The sequence below is a fragment of the Diplotaxodon limnothrissa genome, linkage group LG10 (genome assembly GCF_057381915.1).
Source record: "Diplotaxodon limnothrissa isolate DT_005_m linkage group LG10, D_limnothrissa_male_GT1.1, whole genome shotgun sequence".
Taxonomy (NCBI): domain Eukaryota; kingdom Metazoa; phylum Chordata; class Actinopteri; order Cichliformes; family Cichlidae; genus Diplotaxodon; species Diplotaxodon limnothrissa.
In genome coordinates, this window is record NC_140605.1 from 15,704,155 (window position 1) to 15,724,982 (window position 20,828).

The 20,828-nt window shown below is 37.8% G+C and overlaps 2 protein-coding genes across 2 annotated transcripts; both read left to right on the forward strand.

The window, feature by feature from the left end:
* The first annotated feature begins 3,080 nt into the window (after window positions 1–3,080).
* Window positions 3,081–6,916, forward strand: casr (calcium-sensing receptor). Its single transcript, XM_085363692.1, has 6 exons — window positions 3,081–3,265; window positions 3,344–3,650; window positions 3,834–4,673; window positions 4,766–4,996; window positions 5,575–5,698; window positions 5,781–6,916. The coding sequence occupies exons 1-6, from the start codon at window positions 3,081–3,083 to the stop codon at window positions 6,914–6,916; spliced, it is 2,823 nt and encodes a 940-aa protein (XP_085219818.1).
* Window positions 6,917–11,354: 4,438 nt separating this feature from the next.
* Window positions 11,355–15,886, forward strand: b4galt4 (UDP-Gal:betaGlcNAc beta 1,4- galactosyltransferase, polypeptide 4). Its single transcript, XM_085363693.1, has 6 exons — window positions 11,355–11,836; window positions 12,802–13,034; window positions 14,704–14,891; window positions 15,047–15,169; window positions 15,260–15,364; window positions 15,443–15,886. Exons 1-6 carry the CDS (start codon window positions 11,575–11,577, stop codon window positions 15,576–15,578), a joined length of 1,047 nt encoding a protein of 348 aa, XP_085219819.1. The 5' UTR covers window positions 11,355–11,574; the 3' UTR covers window positions 15,579–15,886.
* The last annotated feature ends 4,942 nt before the right edge of the window (window positions 15,887–20,828 follow it).

Below are 20,828 nucleotides of genomic sequence, written 5' to 3' on the forward strand. Positions count from 1 at the left end.
GATAATTAGGAATTATTCAGTTAATTGTGTGGGTACTAGAAGAAAATCAAAACTTGAGAACTGGCAGTGAGAAAATTGTGAATACAACCAGGACTAGATTTTAATTATTTTTATGCTGTTATCTGATCAAACAAAGTAAATTTGTTTTGTTTTACAGTTCATTTAATCCGAGTTGGTAAATGATAAATGGACTAGTTCTTACGTAGCACTGTTCTGCTCTACTTGAGCACTCAAAGCCTTTATGCATTTAATAATAATTATTATTAGTGTATAAATCACCATATGACTTCACAAATGAACAAGCTCACGTTTCATACCATCAACAGTAAGCTACAACTACACATACAGAGACTTTACTGAACAGTAGAGACTATAAGCACTAATTTTTACTTTGTTATTCATGCAAGAATTTGACAAGTATATTTCATGGTCTATTTGCTGAGTAAATGAGGGCAGATAGTGCTTTATCATTATAAATTTATGATTTTACAGTGTTTATATAATGTACCGATGATTCACCGTGACTCAGATAAGATGTCATTACAAAATAAGCCATGCACACTAATTACACAAACTAACAAACTGAGATTACAGCTGATATATTAAAGTCACATCAATAAAAAAAGAGAGGCATTCCTACCTTTCTAGCTAAACTCTGTGTGAGTCTGTTTTGATCTGTCCCACTCCACACTGTGTATGAGAATAAATTCATTCACCGTGAACTCTTCACAGCCCAACATTTTTTTACACATTATGTTACATTTCAGACTTATGTGCCATTTCTGAAAAAGAGGGGATCAGAATGATTTGTGTGAGCACTCACATATCAAGACTTTATAAAGGTGGGAGCAAGCGGGAAAAAACTTATTTTAGCTGTTTTTTGTGCGTAGATGACACTTATACTAAACATGTTTTTACATTTGAATTAAACTGAATGCTATAAAAAAAAAGCTATTGAAACCTTAATGATGAATTGCTCTTACTGATTCATACATTCGGTCATAAAGACGTGCTGGTGAATTTATTAATTCACTTTATAATTTATTTTTACTTCAAATCTAGAAACACATTTACTCATTTATTGTCATTTCTTTCAATAATATGTGAACAAATTAAGCATGCACTAATTTGCTGTAAGATTATTGGCCTCATTTAACAAATGCTACTGTTAATGGTTCTCACAGTACTTTATACGCCTGCTGATTAGCATACCAAGGTCTGCATGTAGTATGACGACCTTCCTCTAGCTATAAAGAAGTTGACTGAAACTTAGAACAGACTTATTAGACTTATTGTAACCTCTGGAGAGCTTCTGTGTGCCTGATGTCTCGTGAACACACAGTCGCCTTGGGACCCTGGTAAGTCAACACGTTGTAAAGTGAAATGGTTTTCACTGGAGACATCTCCTCAGCAACAAATTGACTTGTTCATCAGAGCGGGATTCAACTAATTGTTTGGAGAACAATTAGTTGAACATAAGGGTACAATCCATTGCTTCCAGGAGTTCATGGAATCACAATGCAGATGAAATACAATAAAAATGTAAACGTGAAAAAGGCACTTAGTTATTACATAATAAAAATAGTAATACTACTACTATTAATAATATTACACAGAACCCTGTTCCAAATCCAGTTTAAAATACCATTTTTATCAAAGCCCATACAGAAAGGCAATCTCCACAACTCGTCTTTTTTAATCCAACAATGAGGCTGTGTACTAGGAAATACATTAATTTTCATTTGTAATAGCGTAGACAAAAGAATAGATTTTAAGCCCCAACCTATCCTCTGCCACTTTAGATGTGATTTCTTTCAGGAGGAGTGAACTGTGAGCTGACTTCATTAGCTGAAGGAAATGGCCTATCCTTCTCTTTGTTAATGATTCATCTGCAGAAAGAGGTTCAGAAGCCAGCAGCATTGTCTAGCGAAATCATTCAGCAGTCAGGATATTTTGGAAAAAGTCCTTAAAATCGACGAATAGCTGCAAATTGACTGTTTCACATGTCTTTAAGTAATACTCGGGAATTTGGGAGGTAAGTTTTATTTGAGTTTATATGCCATATTTTTGTTGTTTTAAATGGATGTTTAAAAAGCAGGACATTATTTTAACCAATAGACCCATAACTACTTTCTAATTTAGGTTTTTAATCATTTGAAACCAGTAATAAAACCATGGTTACTGGCTTTATTGATTTTAAAACACTTTTGAATCGATTTTTAATCACAGTTTAGTTAAAACTGTTCTTTGAATTAACTGAGTTACTTTCTGTTTTTTTAACATTTACCTGCAAGATGTAATAAATCCTAATTGTAGAAAATTGATGTGTTTTTTTTTGTTTCTCCTTAGTGCAATAAAAATTCTTCTTCTCCGTAATGTGGCAAACAATGGCTCCTAGGGGTTGTAGTTGCTTCATTATCACGGCTCTGCCCCAGCATTTTTCCAGCAGTATTAACCAGCTGCAGCAGGGCCGCTATGGCTTTTCTCCATGGTGACTGGGTTCACTGGCCATAGCATTTGCAGGAAGGTCATTAGAGTGTGACTTCTCTCTTGGCTCATGTATATCCTGTGCTTGTTTCAGTTCATCTAGGATATTTCAAGAACACTATGACACTGTTAGTGAGGTGTGAAATGTTTAAATTTATCTCTTCTTAGAATTACAACTAAAGAAGTCAGCTCATTAAGAAAAATCCTAACTCTTAGAAAACTTCTGTATCTGAGTGGTCTGGCTCAAGCAAGAAATATAGCCTTAGGCCATGATGGCTCATTACAATATTTTGTCCCTGCTTAAGCTGGAAAATGAACTCAATAATTGGAGTTAAGTCAGTATTACACACTCGGCATATTCCTGTGTTTTTCTGAATTAAAAACGGAAAACTCTAACGATTTCACCAGTGGTACTTATTTCTAACCAATGAGTTGTTCATCTCTGTGTTTCAAACAGGTAGACCTTCATCAGCATAAACATGAATAACACAAAACAACCCAGCAGGCAGATTGATGGGAGAAGTTAATATTGAAATTTTCTTCACCCTAGGAAGTCACAGAAAACAATCGTATCCAATCAAAGACAAAAAAAGATGAGACTGCTTCTGTATTATTTGACACTGCTGGGGTCCAGTTATGTGATTTCAACGTACGGACCCCACCAGAGAGCACAGATGACTGGTGATATTTTACTTGGAGGTCTTTTCCCCTTACACTTTGGCATTGCATCCAAAGATCAAGACCTTGCAGCCCGGCCAGAATCCACTCAGTGTGTCAGGTAATTTATGCTCTGAGGTAACAAAAAACCCTTTTGCAAACCAAGTGTGTCATACTCATGCCTTTTTTCTTTGCACAGGTTCAATTTCCGTGGTTTTCGTTGGCTCCAGGCCATGATTTTCGCGATTGAAGAGATTAACAACAGCAGTACGCTCCTTCCCAACATCACGCTGGGCTACAGGATTTTTGACACTTGCAACACTGTGTCAAAAGCCTTGGAAGCCACCCTAAGTTTTGTGGCCCAAAATAAGATCGACTCTTTAAATTTAGATGAGTTTTGCAACTGTACTGATCACATACCATCAACCATTGCAGTAGTAGGAGCTGCTGGATCTGCTGTCTCCACAGCAGTTGCAAACTTGCTGGGTCTATTTTATATCCCTCAGGTGAGTTGCTGGGTAATAGCTATGTCAACAACACATCATTACTTCATTATCTACATCCATAAAAATTAAGTCTACATATAATGATTTTCGTGTTTGTTCAATAAATGATTTGAAAGTGGTTAAAGATAATTAAGAAGATGCAATGAAAACCTGATAGATTAACTGAGCAATTTCCTGTTTCAGATCAGTTATGCCTCGTCTAGCCGCCTACTGAGCAACAAGAATCAGTACAAGTCCTTCATGAGAACCATTCCTACAGATGAGTACCAGGCCACAGCCATGGCAGACATTATTGAGTACTTTCAGTGGAACTGGGTCATTGCTGTGGCCTCCGATGATGAGTATGGGCGTCCAGGGATTGAAAAGTTTGAGAAGGAGATGGAAGAGCGAGACATCTGCATTCATCTAAATGAACTTATTTCTCAGTATTTTGAGGATCACGAAATCAAAGCACTGGCTGACAGGATTGAAAATTCCACAGCTAAAGTAATCGTTGTGTTCGCCAGTGGCCCAGATGTCGAACCTCTAATCAAAGAGATGGTTAGGAGAAACATCACAGATCGGATCTGGTTAGCCAGTGAAGCTTGGGCAATCTCCTCCCTTGTTGCTAAACCAGAATATCTTGATGTTATGGCAGGGACTATTGGTTTTGCTCTAAAGGCAGGTCGTATACCTGGCTTTAGAGAGTTCTTACGGCACGTCCAACCAAAGAAAGACAGTCATAATGAATTTGTCAGAGAGTTTTGGGAAGAAACTTTCAACTGCTATCTAGAAGATAGCCCGAGATTCCAAGAAAGTGAGAATGGCAGCACTAGTTTCAGGCCTTTGTGTAGTGGTGAGGAGGACATCGCAAGTGTTGAAACACCATACCTGGACTACAAACACCTTCGTATCTCCTATAACGTTTATGTTGCAGTTTATTCCATAGCACAGGCGCTACAGGACATACTCACATGCACACCTGGACGTGGACTTTTTGCAAACAATTCCTGCGCAGATATAAAAAAAATGGAAGCATGGCAGGTACAATGTATTTAATTTATGTTTAATAAAAGGAGTTAAATATTAGATATGCCAATGTGTGAATGATGAAAGCATGTTCTTCTATTTCTCAGGTCCTTAAGCAGCTTAGGCATTTGAACTACACCAACAGCATGGGAGAAAAGATGCGCTTTGACGAGAACTCAGATATGGAAGCAAATTACACCATTATAAACTGGCACAGGTCTACTGAAGATGGCTCTGTGGTTTTTGAGGAGGTTGGATATTACAACATGCATGCCAAGAGAGGAGCCAAGCTGTTCATTGACAGGACAAAGATTCTTTGGAATGGCTATAGCACAGAGGTCAGTGAAACTCTTTTGTATATCCATTAAAACACTGTTATTTCTTGTCATTGAGGAAAAACAAGGGAACGCGGCTCTGACTTATCAGTGTCTCAGCTGATAAATGGTACTTTTTAAGGTAAAACAGCTGCCTGCATAAGTACTATCGGAGCAATAAGAGTGAACCAAAACTAAAGTTGTGATTTTATGTGAAGCTAAATACAGATGTCACCTTTGTGGTTGTGGATTACCATTTTTCAGCTCCGAGTTTTGCATTTTAGCCCTTGCCATCTGGGAAGTAGTCCCCCTGTTGGCCTCCTTTCTCTCCACCACTGGAAATGCAGTGTATGGCCCACCTTACAGGGCCAGTATTTGAGACTCACATGTATGGTATAGTTTCCACATCCATAAGTCAGGTGGTGTCTGCTTCAGTCTCTGTTATGTAAGATGGTGTGTGTGAAGTCCCATGCCTTCCGCTTCTGTAACGTAGACTTCTTTTTAAATTAGTACTGGGGGATTTCTTTATTTCTATTTTACATTTGAATGCCCATCTAAATCAACCCCTCTCATTAACCTTCCTGTTATTTTATCTTCTAAAGGTGCCATTCTCTAACTGCAGCGAGGACTGTGAACCTGGCACAAGAAAGGGGATCATAGACAGCATGCCTACTTGCTGCTTTGAATGCACAGAGTGTTCTGATGGTGAATACAGTAATCATAAAGGTATGTAGGTAGATGCAAAACACTCTCTGTTAATGTTAGACTTGATGAATGATAGAGTTTTAACACCGTTTCTCTTATACAGATGCCAGTGTTTGTGCCAAGTGTCCAAATAACTCCTGGTCAAACGGGAACCACACATTCTGTTTCCTCAAGGAAGTCGAGTTTCTCTCCTGGACAGAACCATTTGGGATAGCTCTGGCTATATGTGCAGTACTGGGTGTTGTCTTGACAGCCTTTGTGATTGGAGTCTTTGTCAGATTTCGCAACACCCCAATTGTGAAGGCCACAAACCGAGAACTATCATATGTGCTCCTTTTCTCACTTATCTGTTGCTTCTCCAGCTCTCTCATCTTTATTGGAGAGCCACAAGACTGGACATGCCGTTTACGCCAACCCGCCTTTGGGGTCAGTTTTGTTCTCTGCATCTCCTGCATCCTTGTCAAAACTAACAGAGTCCTTTTGGTATTTGAGGCCAAGATTCCTACGAGTCTCCATCGTAAATGGTGGGGATTGAATCTGCAGTTTCTCCTGGTGTTTCTGTGCACATTTGTCCAAGTCATGATATGTGTGGTCTGGCTTTACAACGCCCCTCCTTCTAGTTACCAAAATCATGACATCGATGAGATCATTTTTATCACATGCAATGAGGGCTCTGTGATGGCTCTTGGGTTTTTAATTGGCTACACATGCATATTGGCAGCCATATGTTTCTTCTTTGCATTTAAGTCACGGAAACTTCCAGAAAACTTTACAGAGGCCAAGTTCATTACTTTTAGCATGCTCATATTCTTTATTGTTTGGATCTCTTTTATTCCTGCATACTTCAGTACTTACGGCAAGTTTGTTTCAGCTGTGGAGGTCATTGCTATCCTGGCATCTAGCTTTGGGATGCTAGCCTGTATCTTCTTCAACAAGGTCTACATCATCCTCTTCAAACCCTCCAGGAACACGATTGAGGAAGTCAGATGCAGCACTGCAGCCCATGCTTTCAAAGTGGCTGCCAAAGCTACATTAAAACACAGCACAACTTCAAGAAAAAAGTCCGGCAGCCTCGGTGGGTCTTCTGCCTCAACTCCTTCCTCATCCATCAGCGTCAAGACCAATGGCAATGACTACGACACTGCCTCAGGAAAGCACAGGCCAAGGGTGAGCTTTGGGAGTGGAACAGTTACTTTGTCCTTGAGTTTCGAGGAGTCCAGGAGGAGTTCTCTGATGTGATTGCTAGGTGTTGATGTGTCACCTTCACTGATCCAAATTAAGTAGCAGTGTATTTTTTTAGACTTTGTTTTGGAATTTATTTTAATGTAGATTTTTTTCTTTAAATTTTTTCCCTCTCCATATTTTATCAGAATGATCAGTCAAAACAATATACTGTCTATGAATTCTGTTACTTTTAGTATTTCTGATTAATGTTAACTCTGCTAATATGGTAAAACACAGCAATACAAGCAAAATTTCCAATTGTTGCCTGTTCTTTAAAGGATTATCTACTTTCTAAAAGGCGTTCGCACTGTTTTGTGGCACAATGTTCCCTCCTCTGATAAATATCCTCCTATATTCCCTCTATTGTATTTTGTTATGACACTATGAGCTTGTAAAATACAAACTAACTACCTATAATGTTATGTATATAATAAAAATGAACCAAGATGCAAGTAAAAATTACCTAAATTCTCTTGGAAATAGATCTTATTACTAGAAAATCTGGTGAACACACTGACTAAAGGGGATTCTGGTCTTTCTAAGAACTTGCTCTGCTTGTGGTTTGCTTATCACAAGTATCTGACAACTGCAAACAGTGCAGGCCTGTCTCGCATGTTAATGTCATTCGTGCAGTAATCCTGCCCTGCAGTCATTTCTTTACAATCGTGGTGTGAGGAGTAGCCATCTGCTTGCCAACTGTAAAATCTGTAACTTTTCTAAACTCTATGGTACGTGTTTATTTCAGGGCTGCAGAGATACTTTTACATATAAAGCTGTTTAACAAATCACTGAACGTTTATTGAACAGACGATACAGTACACCCATAAATGTACATGTTCGTGGGTGTACTGAGCACAAATAATAGTATAATAGTGGCTATGTGGAGTCTGCTCTCAAAAACATCCCATCATTTGTTACCAGAATATTGTGAAAGAGCACCTTGTACCTTTACAAAGCTAATGATATTTTTTGTGAACTTTCTACTTTAAATTAAGGTTTAACTCCTTAAGAATGATAAAGGATAGAGAACTGAGTATTAACATGTATATGAAATTATCAACACAAAAGTGAAATACAATAGAGAAGGTATCATAATGTAAGACTTCTTTGATGGTGCAGAATCTCCTGAAACTCAATACAACAAATTACATTTACAACCCTTAAAAGAAATGAATACAGGGAGACATTAAAAAAGGACAAATCCAGTTTTTTAGAGTACCCCACATTTAATCAAAATTATTACTTTGGAATGACCTCAACTGGTCAGTAAATGACAAACCACAATATAGTTGAGTTTCAGCAGTTCAATCTGAATATATAGTCAAAAATGTCTCTTGTCAGTTCATCAAGTCTGAGCTACACCAGAAGGAAGTGCATGTTTCAAATGAATACTGTTAATGGATGTTTGGCCAGTTATGAAATGAAATTGTTTCTTTAATTCTCCTGTTGTGAATGTTTAATGTGTGTATTTAATAAAGGCGGAGATAGCCACGATGGTTTACATATTATTAGTGTCAGTACACTGACGTTGTCTATTTTTCTGACTTAGATGAAAGTCCAGTCATATTTTATGACTAATTAAAACAGAAATTATATAGCCCACACTGTGTGAACATGAAAGCCAAGACTTGGAAAATTTATAGCTCAACACCACCATCTAGGAACGCAGCCAAGGAAATATTCCTCTGAAAAGTAGTGACATCTATTGTTTCAGTGCCCTCTACAACTGAAGTCAAAACCACAACCCCACATCCAAGTCTCAAAATATAATAAAATCCCACGAGCTATGTAATAGCATATTAATATAATATAATACATGTACACTATGTTACAAAAATAAGGTAAAAGGGCATCTCACAACCACCAGACCTCCCACATGTCTCAATAAGAGGTCAGTGTGCTCAGTTATTCAGGACCACACTCGACCTGAAACTGACTGAGGTGCAGCTGGACAACCAACTCCTCTGTTGACAGGAAGAAACGAGCTTTATCTGTAGAGGCTCAAATATAGCTCTGCAGCACGACCAGCATGTTGCTGACATCTGAACTCTAGGGTGGGATGAACCATAGACTGAGCAAAATAACCAGGAAGCATTGCATGCTGTGCACATCTGTCAAAGCTTGCCCTAGCTGAAAAAGGAGAGGGTTTTGTCAAAGTACTGTAATTATTCAAATGGAAAACACTGGCACACCTGCAAGTGGAAATAGGAAATTTGATTGAATTTTAACTACAGTGGAGTAGAAATTTACCCTTTCACAAAGTTTATTTAAGCTAAATCTTTCATATTTTATTCACATAAAAATCTCACAAAATTAAACGTGGAAAGAGAAAAGACTGGAAAGCAAACTTTCAAAGGCTGTAGTGCTGTTGCATTTAGCTTTTCTACAAGCTGTTTACTTATGACTCTCCATCAATGCTCAGAATTAGCAAAAACAACAACAACAACAACAAATAGAAACAAATTAAAAACCCCGAGTACAAAATCCAAATTCAAATAAATAAACAAGTCCATATTATAGTCAATTTATACCGATTTGCATAGGTAGAATAGACACAAATTAAGCTAAAGTCATTTATAAGACATCTTAAGTGGGAATAAAGATAAGATAAAACCTTTTAATCTTGTTAGAGATTCTTCTGCTTTTCTTTTTTTTAGAAATATGAGCAGAATCAGAAGCACTGTGTGTAGAGCAATGACTGCATAGTAGTGAAAATTTATAAACTAACGTAACAACAGTTAAAAATGTATCCGTGAGTTTTGTCCTCCAGTAGTTTTTGGTGTCATCAACAGATCGCAAACTTCAATTTTGAAATTTTCACAACGGAAGTATTTATGTGACGCACATCATCATCATCAACTCGCAGACTTTCTGCCTCAACAGAAAAACGGCGTTCATGAGGCATAAGCAAATAATATAAAAAGCAGAAATTAAAGAAGATTTACTCATAATAAATAATATAACCGTTAAACCCCCGCCGCCCGAGATCTCTTCAAGGTCTTAAAGGTAAAACTTTATTATGAAATGCGTGGAACGGAAGTCCTTACTAATTTACGTTTACTTGACTGGTGGGCTTGTAGACGGGCTAATTACAGCGATGTTGTAGTCTATGAAAGGCTACTTAAGTATCAGGTAAGGAAATTGGTGTTTTGCGCTAAATTGAAATAAGGCCAGACTGTACTCGGCTTCCAAGACACGTGTCTCTTTTAATGCTAATGTTTTATTTTTAATAGCCGTTATATCCGCATTCGTCAGCTAGCTAGCAGGTAAGCTATAACTACAGGTGGCGTTTATGTGAGGGCATCAACGTGTAAGTTGTGAGCTTCTGCAATCATAAAAAGGACTGCAGTCAAAAGAGAGAGGAGCTGGCACAAGTATAAGGAAAACAAAAAGGTACTGTTTCGTTGATCTGCACCTCGTGTTATGGACGAACTAGTCGACGTTAGCTTGACTGTGTTCTCAAAATTAACTCAGAGAAATCTTACTAAAAATGGCAGAACATTAATATTTAAATTGTAAAACGCTTTCCTGCTAACGATCCTGCTAGCATCCCAAGAGAGGACAACCATGCTAGCAATAGCATAATGGCTTTCATGTGTTTTGTTTGTCGCTGGTTGTGAGTTAAAAAATTATCATAATAATGTTAACGGAAAAAGAGTTAGCGTTAATTGTTATGTCAGCTGATGGCATCTGTGTTTGATTTAATGGAGAGAGTGTATTATTATAGTAGTATGTCAATGAAACTGGAGTGTTACTCTGTTTTACATGTTTTTGGTTTAAATAGGAGACCTAGAAAAAAAAGCCCATTCATTAATCTCCTCTGTAATGGACATTTGTTTTTGGTCTATGTCTTTTGACTTATTTGAGCTACCCTACTAAATCCTGATGTACTCAATGGAGGCCATCCAGGGCTTTCAATTGGTCTCTCGTGTGTTTGGCTGGGCTCTTTTAGTTCGAAAGAGGAAGGAAATCACAAAAAAGGTTCAGCTTTTTTTTCCCCTCGGTTCTCAGGAGGATCTAAAGAAAATTTCTACTATTAACAAGCAGTCCACAGTTTTGATCAACTTATCAGCTGTTTCTATATCTTTGGGCATTTTCTGTTTTTGAAACGGGATAGTTTGTTTTATTATGCAGTCATTTTCTGTAATGAATACTTTACCAGTGAAACTACCATCTGAGCAATAATCTGCTCAAGTGGTAGTACAGGTTCAGAAAGTACACGTATCAGTTCAAGTAACACAGTAAGCTGGTTCCTTAATGTGGCTTTTCCTGCTAATGTGTCACATATTGTTAGCTAAAACCTGCCCTCAAAATGTGTTGCATGTTTCCAAGCAAAAATGCACCCTTTTTTTGGTTCTAACATTTTTATTTTCTGTTCATCTATTCCCAGTTGGTGGAGTGCCCAAGCTTATGGCCCCCCGTCTAAAAGTGGAGTTTTCTGATTCACCAATGGAATTTCACAAATAAGTGCTTGCTCTATATTATAGTGACTATAATAATTAGTTTCTATATAGTCAAGGAGCATGTCTCATCAGCATGGGATGACTGGTCAGCGACTCTATGGCTGTCACTGTTTTTGCTGAAACGTTCTTTGTGAAAGAAGTAGTGTAAACTATAGCTTACAGAATCTACATTCACTTTTTCTGCCTTCACATCAGCAAAGTCACATAGCCATGGGCTATTGTTCAAGTTCGAGGAAGATTTCACGCAAGAGCAAGTACGTCATACTGCTGATTCTTGTGCTGTCAGTACTGGCATGGATAGCAATATTTTCAAGAGAGATGGTGAAACCTATCTGGCATTACCCCGGCACTCAACAAACTCATGTCAAAGAAGAGAGTCAGAGGAACGAGGTCGACTTGCAGATAGAAGCAGCTAATGAAATAAATACACCACCACAAAAAACCAAGTGCCCTCAGGAGTCACCATTGCTGAGTAAGTATAGAACAAAATGCTATTTAGATGCCTTTGTATAGATGAAAGAACTACCATGTAACTCAAGGAATCCATCAATCAACCCTTTATGTTAGTTTGTTTATGTTAGTTTGTTAACAAGTGTTAATACACATTAAAACAAATGTTCACTGTTAAACATGTGAATTAGGGCTGCACGATTTTGCATAAAATGAGAATCACGATTTTTTGGCTTAGAATTGAGATCACGATTCTCTCACGATTTTCTTTTCCAGTATAAATATTTATTGCACTTATTAACTGCACATCAACTTCGTAACAGTTGAGACTGAACATAAAAACAATAAATGTCTCACGTTTTGTTGTTGTACTGCTTGAAATTCCATCTCCACCGTTGCTCGACACTGCGTGTATAGAGCAGGTAGTGCAACAATAGAAAAATAGTTGCGGGACGGCACTGTGTAGCGTTTGTCTAGGGTGTTGATCATTTTCCTAAATCCCTCGTTTAGCACAGTGTTGATGGGAGCCATATCTTTGGTCAGGTGATAAGTAATAGCCTCCGTAATTTCTTTGTGCCTGCGGGAGTTCGACGTGTATAGGGAAGCGCTGTATAAGGTTCCCGATATTGATATTTGGGTGGTTGACCGGAACGGATTTTCTCCTGTCACTTTCTCGTCATCCCTGACGTGCTCTCCGTTGTTTTTTCCCTGCTAATTTTAGCATCACATGGCACAGCTTCTGTATCACGTGGTATAAGGCTTGTCATTTGTTGAGCAGGAAGAGTGAGCGCTTGTTTTCATGCAGATTACGCCCCGGATCAAAACGCGGTACAGTCGTCGTCGTCTTTTTTTCTTTCTTTCTTTTTTTTTTTTTTTTTTTTTTTAAATCGTTGTCATTTGGAAATGAGATCGCACATAAGTATGAATCGAGATCGCCATTTTCTAACGATTAATCGTGCAGCCCTAATGTGAATGTTGTTTCTCTAGTGGGGGCTGTGAAACTGTCCTTTGAGTCGTCTCTGAAACTGAAGGATGTAGAGAAAGACAACAAAGAAGTAAATGAAGGCGAGTATGAGCCCTCGGATTGCACAGCGAGGCAGAGTGTAGCAATCCTCATCCCTCATCGCAACCGAGAGCGACACCTCCTCTACCTCCTGCATCACTTGCACCCCTTCTTGCAGAGACAGCAACTACACTATGCCATTTATGTCATCCAGCAGGTATTTGTCACCTTTGTGCACAGTTTTTATATAAGGTCATGCTAATTCAGTTCTTATGCTTGTGGAACAGACATTTCTGTTTTATTTTGCATAAAGCTGTTGAAACTTCCTGGTTACATACATAGTGTTACTTTGTAACACTATAAAGGAAAAATATAACCGGTAACACTGAAGGAACTGTGTTCTGAAAAACCAACAGGCAACAGTTCACACTCTTACATGATCTAATACTTTTATTTGGAGTTAACTTTAATTTAGCTCTTGAACTTAACTGGCAGAGTGAATCTTAAACTGCCTCTGCTCATGGCTTTAATGATTCTCAGCTCTGCTTTCATATGTACCTATTTTCAGTGATATCCACTTTTAATAGCAAGAAACTAACGAGCCATATTCTTTTTTTTATTCTTTTTTTCTCTCTCTCTCTTTTTGCCATATTTTTCAAGTAACCTATATTTGACAACAGCATAGTTAAACTGGAAATTCTGTTTTTGATGTGCCAGCCAAATGGCCCCATGTGACCATCCCAATAAAAAAAATACTACAGGCACCCCTGTTAGTAAAGTACTAGAATTTCAATCACTAAAACTGAAGCACAAACCTCTTGGACAGTCAGTACCACACAGCAAGCTGTAGTGTTTGTTAACTGATTCCATTAAAAGTCCTCCAAAAGGGACTGGCATCTTGACATAGATTTGGTGGGTGTGTCTGCATGTATGTAGTGACTGCAAACAGGAAAAGCAAGTATGTCAGATTTGATCTGTTCTCTCATGTCTCCAAAGTTTCTTGCGGAGAAGTTAAGAATAAGTAAAGATGTTAATCTTATCAATGCTAATAATAGTTCACTGTCTAATTTAATAGTCCCACTCAGTGGATTAAAATTTTATGGCCTATGTATGGGGTTTTTCTTTCTTTTTATTTTTTTTTATATGATTAAGTTCGAGCTGGAGTTGGACAGCACAGTGGTTAACACTGTTTCCTCACAACATGAAGGCCCTCAATTCAAACCACCATCTGGCCGGGGGCTTTATGAGCAAAGTTTCTGTTGTTCAGCCTAACACTAACCCTCTGTGTTCCAGCTTCCTCTTACACTCCACAGTTAGTGGGGTTAGGTGAATTGGTGTTTCTAATTTAACCACAGATTTGAATGTGGGTGTGACTGGTCATCTGTCTCTCTATGATAGCTCTGCATCAGACTGCCGAGCTGTCCAGTAATGTACCCTGCCTCTTGCTCTATGGTAGCTGGGAATAGACTCCACCCCCCCGGATCACTGTATTTGATATGCGGAGGAAAGTGGATGGATGGAGTTATTTGAGTTAGTCAGTGAATTATTGTAGCCCTAGATATGAAATGAATTCACCCACCTTATGGCTTCTGTACAGGAGGAACCCAAAACTGGACTAGAGGAACACATTTTTTTTTTTTGGCACTTTCAGGGTGACTTTCAGTAATGAATAGCTTTATTCTTGATAAAGAAAGATATGCAGCATTAAATCATACTTTGTCCCTAATCACTTTTACATGTAAAAGCCTTTTTTTTTTTTTCTTTGCAGTGAGTAATGCAGCCCATCACATACACCAGGAGAACACAGACATCTGCAACAAGCTCTGAACTTTCCACAGTGTCTTGCATGTTGTAATCTTTGTACTTTCTTTTTTTCTTTTTTAAAGGCTGGTGATGTGACTTTTAATCGTGCCAAGTTACTAAATATTGGATACTTGGAGGCACTAAAAGACTACAACTGGGATTGCTTCATCTTCCATGATGTGGACCTGGTACCTGAAAATGATCATAATTTATATGTTTGTGACATGCAGCCCAAACACTTGGTGGTTGGCCGCAATGTAACGGGATACAGGTAAGAATGACTAAGAGGAAATTTACTGTAAGTCATGAAGAGTCATGGAAAAAAGCAATGCTTTGTTTTTCCACATGTGCCATTCTCTTTCCTATGATGATACATTCAGAGGTTTTATTGTCTTTAATTTTTTTCTCATGTTTGTTCACTTTCAGGCTGCGTTATAAAGGCTACTTTGGAGGAGTCACTGCCTTAAGCAGAGACCAGTTTTTTAAAGTGAATGGGTTTTCAAATGCATACTGGGGCTGGGGTGGAGAAGATGATGACCTTCGCATCAGGTGAGGCATGAATAAGTGAAAACATGACTACATTTTAAACATTGCTGGTAGTACGTATTCATTCAGCATGCATGTTTTTGTCTCATGCAGGGTTGAGCTACAGAAAATGAAGATCGTTCGGCCGCCCGCTGACGTAGCTCGCTACACGATGGTGTTTCACAAACGAGACAGTGGCAATGAAGTAAACCGGGACAGGTCAGTAGTGTAGAGATGGCAATAACGTGTGTGTAGCATGTTACAGGTCATTTCATAGTATGGATTTGTGCTTTTCAGGATGAGGTTGTTGGGTCGAACACCACAGTCATGGAGGAAAGATGGACTCAACAGCTGCTCATATAAGACTTTATCAGTTGAGAGGATGCCTCTCTATGTGAATGTTACTGTGGACATTGGCAAGCCATTAAGTTGAAGTCTTAAATAGAAAGCCTTCCTGTGACCAAAAATACTTTGCTATATTTACAGATACCAGAGTGCAGGAAAACTGCTACACATGCAGAAGACAATATGTTGAGCATGCAAAATGCACATTGTTTTGATTTAGTTTAAATACTAGAATCAAATTAAACCAGCAGCTGCATTCAGAGTTAGCTGAAACATTTGAGTTACGTCCAATCTTCATGGTGTTACCAGCATGCAAAAAAACCAAAAGATTTTTCTGACAAGGAAAGTTTAGCTTTTGTCAGAAAAGTATCCAAATCCCTCATTTGAAATGGTCTAAAGCATTAAAAAGTCATATATGATAGTTAAAATCGGTGCACATTTTTCTTTCTCCATTTAAATAATCTTTGTGCCTTACAATGGCTAACTACACATTTTCCTCATCAACCTTTATGAGCTTATCTACTATAAATATGCAACTTAGTCCCGACCCCGGCATTTCACAGTTGGCTGCTAGGTTGGCAGTTGGCTAACTCTTGATTTATGAGCATTCCTCAACTCTGCTCTTGTGAGAGACCCGACTCGGGTCCACACCTCTACAGTCTGTCATGTTAAGAAGCAGAGTAAAAACAAATGCTTAGGGGAGAGAAAATATCATGGCGGACATCAGTATTGACAGTGCCAGGAGCACACTGGATAACTGCTTGGTTCTGGTTAAACTAAACTAAACTGTGTAGATGGATTTACAGTCATTGATATTTATTACACATTTATTACATGTAATAAGTTCCCATCAATTCGAGGAACACTTTCTTCACCTGTCTGGCCTACCCTCTGCTTTATCCGTGTCTCTGTAATACAAGCCGAGCTCAGCAGAGACACATACACAGTGCAGCAGTGGAGAGGAGGGGTGCAAGTAAAGTAAACCACAGAAAACAAACTGATGGCTTATAATGTGCTGCTACTGCTGGATAAACCTCTTTTCTTATCTGCAGCTCTGCCTCACCCTACCTGGCAATTTCAAATATTTTGATAGGGCTTCAGCTGCCAAACATTGATTAATTTACGTTCCTGCCTTAACATTTGTTAACAGAGTGTATCTTGTGTTTTTATTATGAGTGCAATATCATATAACTCTTCCTACAGTTACAGTTTGGCAGTTACGATTGTTATGATTTTTTTTTGACATGCATCTCAATCTAACACCTCTTAGATGTTTGCTTCTGTTTTTCCACTCCACTAACCCAGCACGTCACAGTATATTTTCCCCCAGCTTTAACTTTAACTTGAGCAACTGGCTCATGAGTCAGATAACTGAGAAGACATCTGACACAGTTAGTGTTCAAGTCTGATAGCGGTTGATTATTGGATTATGAATGTAATGTGCACTAAAGCTGTATTATTAATTTTGATACATCCCCAAACTACAAACTAGCTTAAATTACTACTTAAAAAGTAATTTGAATACAAAAGCACAAAGTGCCTAATAAACAGCACACATTTAAATCATCATTTAGTTGTTTATAGATAAATTACACCTGTATTTATGGGATTCAACACTTGGTTTCTCACTTTTCTAGCAAAAACAAGGACATGTTTGGAATGTTAGTAAAATCACAGTAATCATAGTAATGATGCTATCTAAGGTCTTCCTTATTCTAAATTTGGCAGCAGTATTCTAGCGTTTGTATGCTTTTTATGCTTGCTTTGTTCAGTGAGTGGTAAACAACCACTTTAAGTGCAGCATGATAATCGTCTTTTTCACCACTACTACATCAGATTAAGCAGAAAGATTAAAATCTCATGCAATAATATATAAAGGATTCCATTCAGATATGTCATTTTGAAAATGAAAGGACTTAAGAGTTAGGAGTTAGGAAAAAAAAACAGGGTGATGTAATAAAGGAATTCAAAGAGTTAATTATACCAGTCATTCTGAAAACAAGTATAGGACAGTAAGCTGCCTTATTATCACGATTGCTATTGATGAAACCTGTGCATTTTCACACCATAATACTGTGAATATTGGTCAATTAGAAGGTCAACTATGCTTAAGTAGTGTTTTTAGTGCACACTGTAAGCTCCTCTAGGATCACAGTAAATCATCCTACATTAAAATTGCTATGAAAAACAGATTTGCTGCATTAATACACACAACTACAAAATTAGCCCCATGAGCCATGTTTTGTGATGCAGCATGGTTCTTATAACGACTAACATGATTTTTATCTAGTAGAAAATGTTGGGTGGTGGATTATTTATTATTATTATTTACTGGCATCTCAGACTGGAGCAAATTGCATACGTGCTTTGATCATTGCATTGTTTGATACACAAATTTGTCATGTTTTTTTTTTTATTTGAACGCAAGGTAGTATAGCTGTGAACTTGCTATTAAGATATGTTCTTATTTGTATCTTTTTCAATGAGCAATATTAGTAACTATACTGGGATATAGATTACTTCTGCTGTTACACGATTGTGAGTTACAGGTCGCAATGAAGTGTGTGTGTGTGTGTGTGTGTGTGTGTGTGTGTGTGTGTGTGTGAGAATTCTTGCACTGCTGATGAACCAACTACTCTTTAAATCTGCGGTGTGTTGTAGCCATTATGAATACAAGTTCTCTGTGTTGGTGGCCATACTGTCTGTTATTGTAGTTCTATTTCCACTCCTTGATGAATGTTATGTATGTTTGTTTGTTTGTTTGTTTTTATATGTACTGTGGTTTAAAATCTTTTATTTTATATGACTGAAACATTTGAAGTAGTTACATTTTCAACTGTAACTTGATCAGGACTGACAAAATCATGTTGTGATATTGTAGCATTAAGAACCTTAAACTTAAATTCTCTTGAATTCAGTTTATACTTTGAAATTCAAAGTAGTTTTATTGTGTAGTTTTTGTGTTTAGAATTTTGTTTTGGATTATGGGATTTCTGAAGAAGAAAAGGGATACAATTTGACTTGAAATGGTATTTTCTCTTTAGACAACGTAATAAAAATATTTTCTCTTATGAACAGTTTTATGATTTTGTGTTTCAGTGTTTAAAATACAGTTTGGGATCATCTTGTACAATATACTGTATTGTTTAATTTATGGGGAAAAGGTATTTCTCTGTTTTAATATAAAAAATACAGTCTGGCTAAACTAATAATACAAAACCAGTTTTCTCATCTTTACTAAAAACACTCTTTTATCATTTACTGGCTGAAAAATTCTAAAACCTTCAGATTAATGAGTTGTTTATTTCCAAAAAGGAAGTGTGTCAAATAAGGCTGTGAGAGTGGAGGTATGGGTTATAGACAAGTTACTCTAAATGGAGCAATAAAAAAAAAAAAAAACTGTCTGCTTGGAAAGCCAGAAGGAAAGAGTGATTCATTTATCAGAACTTAGAAATTATGTCAATATTTTTTATGGTAATTCTATTTTAATGAAGAGAGAGAAAATATCAAATACCTCCCCCAAAATTCCAAGGTTATGAAAAGATTTCCAGAAGGACACATCCCCCAGCATACACCTATTCCAGGAAGGCAGTACAATACAATAAAAACTAAAACAAACAGAATGGGGAAAAAGTACATTTGCCAGGGTTGTTACAATAGTAAGTAAACAATTAATGAACATCCGTTTGTCCCCCTTCCACTAACCTGTTCAATCAACAATTACTCAAACACGCATGCATTTATATTTTTATGTTGTATTTATTAGATACTCTTGATTTGTGTGCATGGAATGAAAGATTCTGAGTCTTAGCTAGAATTATGGCTCCCCCACATTGCCACACAGAATACAATCAATCGATCACAATACTTCTGATCTCAACTTAACTTATGTTTATAAAGCACAGCTTCCTATAGAATCAGTTTATTCCAGTCCAAACTCAATCTTCATGGGTAAGGCCAAAGAGGTCATGAGATCATGGAGTGGCCAGGCCAGTCTGCAGACCTCAGTCCCATAGAACATCTGTGGAGGAAGCTGAAGCTTGGCTAAGAAAACTAAAGGACTTCAAGTTTCTGTAAAGAGAAGTAGACCAAAATCCTTCCTGAGATGTGTGCAGACCTGGTGACCAACTTATAACTTCTATGTATTGTTTTTTTGTTTGTTTTTTTTCTGGATTTTTAGTTGGTTTAGTTTATTTGGTTTATTTATTTTTCTTGCCATTAAAATTAAACAGTCTCTAATTTTGTATTAGTTTATTTCTTTTTAAGTGAGCAAACTTACAAATTCACCAGGGGATCAAATAATTATTTCCCGCACCATAAATATGCACAAAGCTGGAAAAGACTTCAAAGGCACGTCAGGAGAGCAGAGTGTTTATCAGTTTCACAATAAGACAAATTATGTACAAATGAAGGGAACTTGGGCCTGCTCTAAATTATTTAGTAACAACAGTCTGCAAAGATCTTATGCAGTGCACGCCATGCACATCTGAGAGAAATGAAAAGCTGAACCTGAGGATAACAGGAAAAACAACTGTGGAAAATAATTAACCAAAAGCAAGTGTTCATCTCAGAGGACGAAGGAAGGAAGCTTTGCTTTTTGGAAATGATTTCTAACGTCATATCTGGAGGAAAAGTGCACTGCACATCAACACAAAATACCAAAATGTCCTTGTTTGGGCCTCCTGTGATTACCACAGGACCCCGATCTTATGCACTTGTTAAAAAAAATGGGAACGGTCAAGTCAAAGTACTATTAGGCACTTAATGTTCATAATTAATAAGAAGGTAAAGAAAATGCAGGTTATTGCTACTAGAGGTCTGAGTTGCCAGAATCACTGCCCTACACAGTGAACGGTCACTGAATGTGTTCAGTAAAGACGTGCAATGTCCAGCTGTTTGTGACGCATTCAATTTTGTACATATCTATAATAATAATAATAATAATGGATTGGATTTATATAGCGCTTTTCAAGGCACCCAAAGCGCTTTACAATACCACTATTCATTCACTCTCACATTCATACACTGGTGGAGGCAAGCCACAGTTGTAGCCACAGCTGCCCTGGGGCAGACTGACAGAAGCGAGGCTGCCATATCGCGCCATCGGCCCCTCTGGCCAACACCAGTAGGCAAGTAGGGTAAAGTGTCTTGCCCAGGGACACAACGACCAGGACAGAGAGCCCAGGGATCGAACCGGCGACCTTCCGGTTACAGATGCGATTCCCAACCCCCTGAGCCACGGTCGCCCCTATGCATATTTGTTGTAACTGTGCATTACATAAGAAGCACAACCTCACTGTGCAACTTGCTGTAGTGCAAAGATTTGACCAGAGGAGGG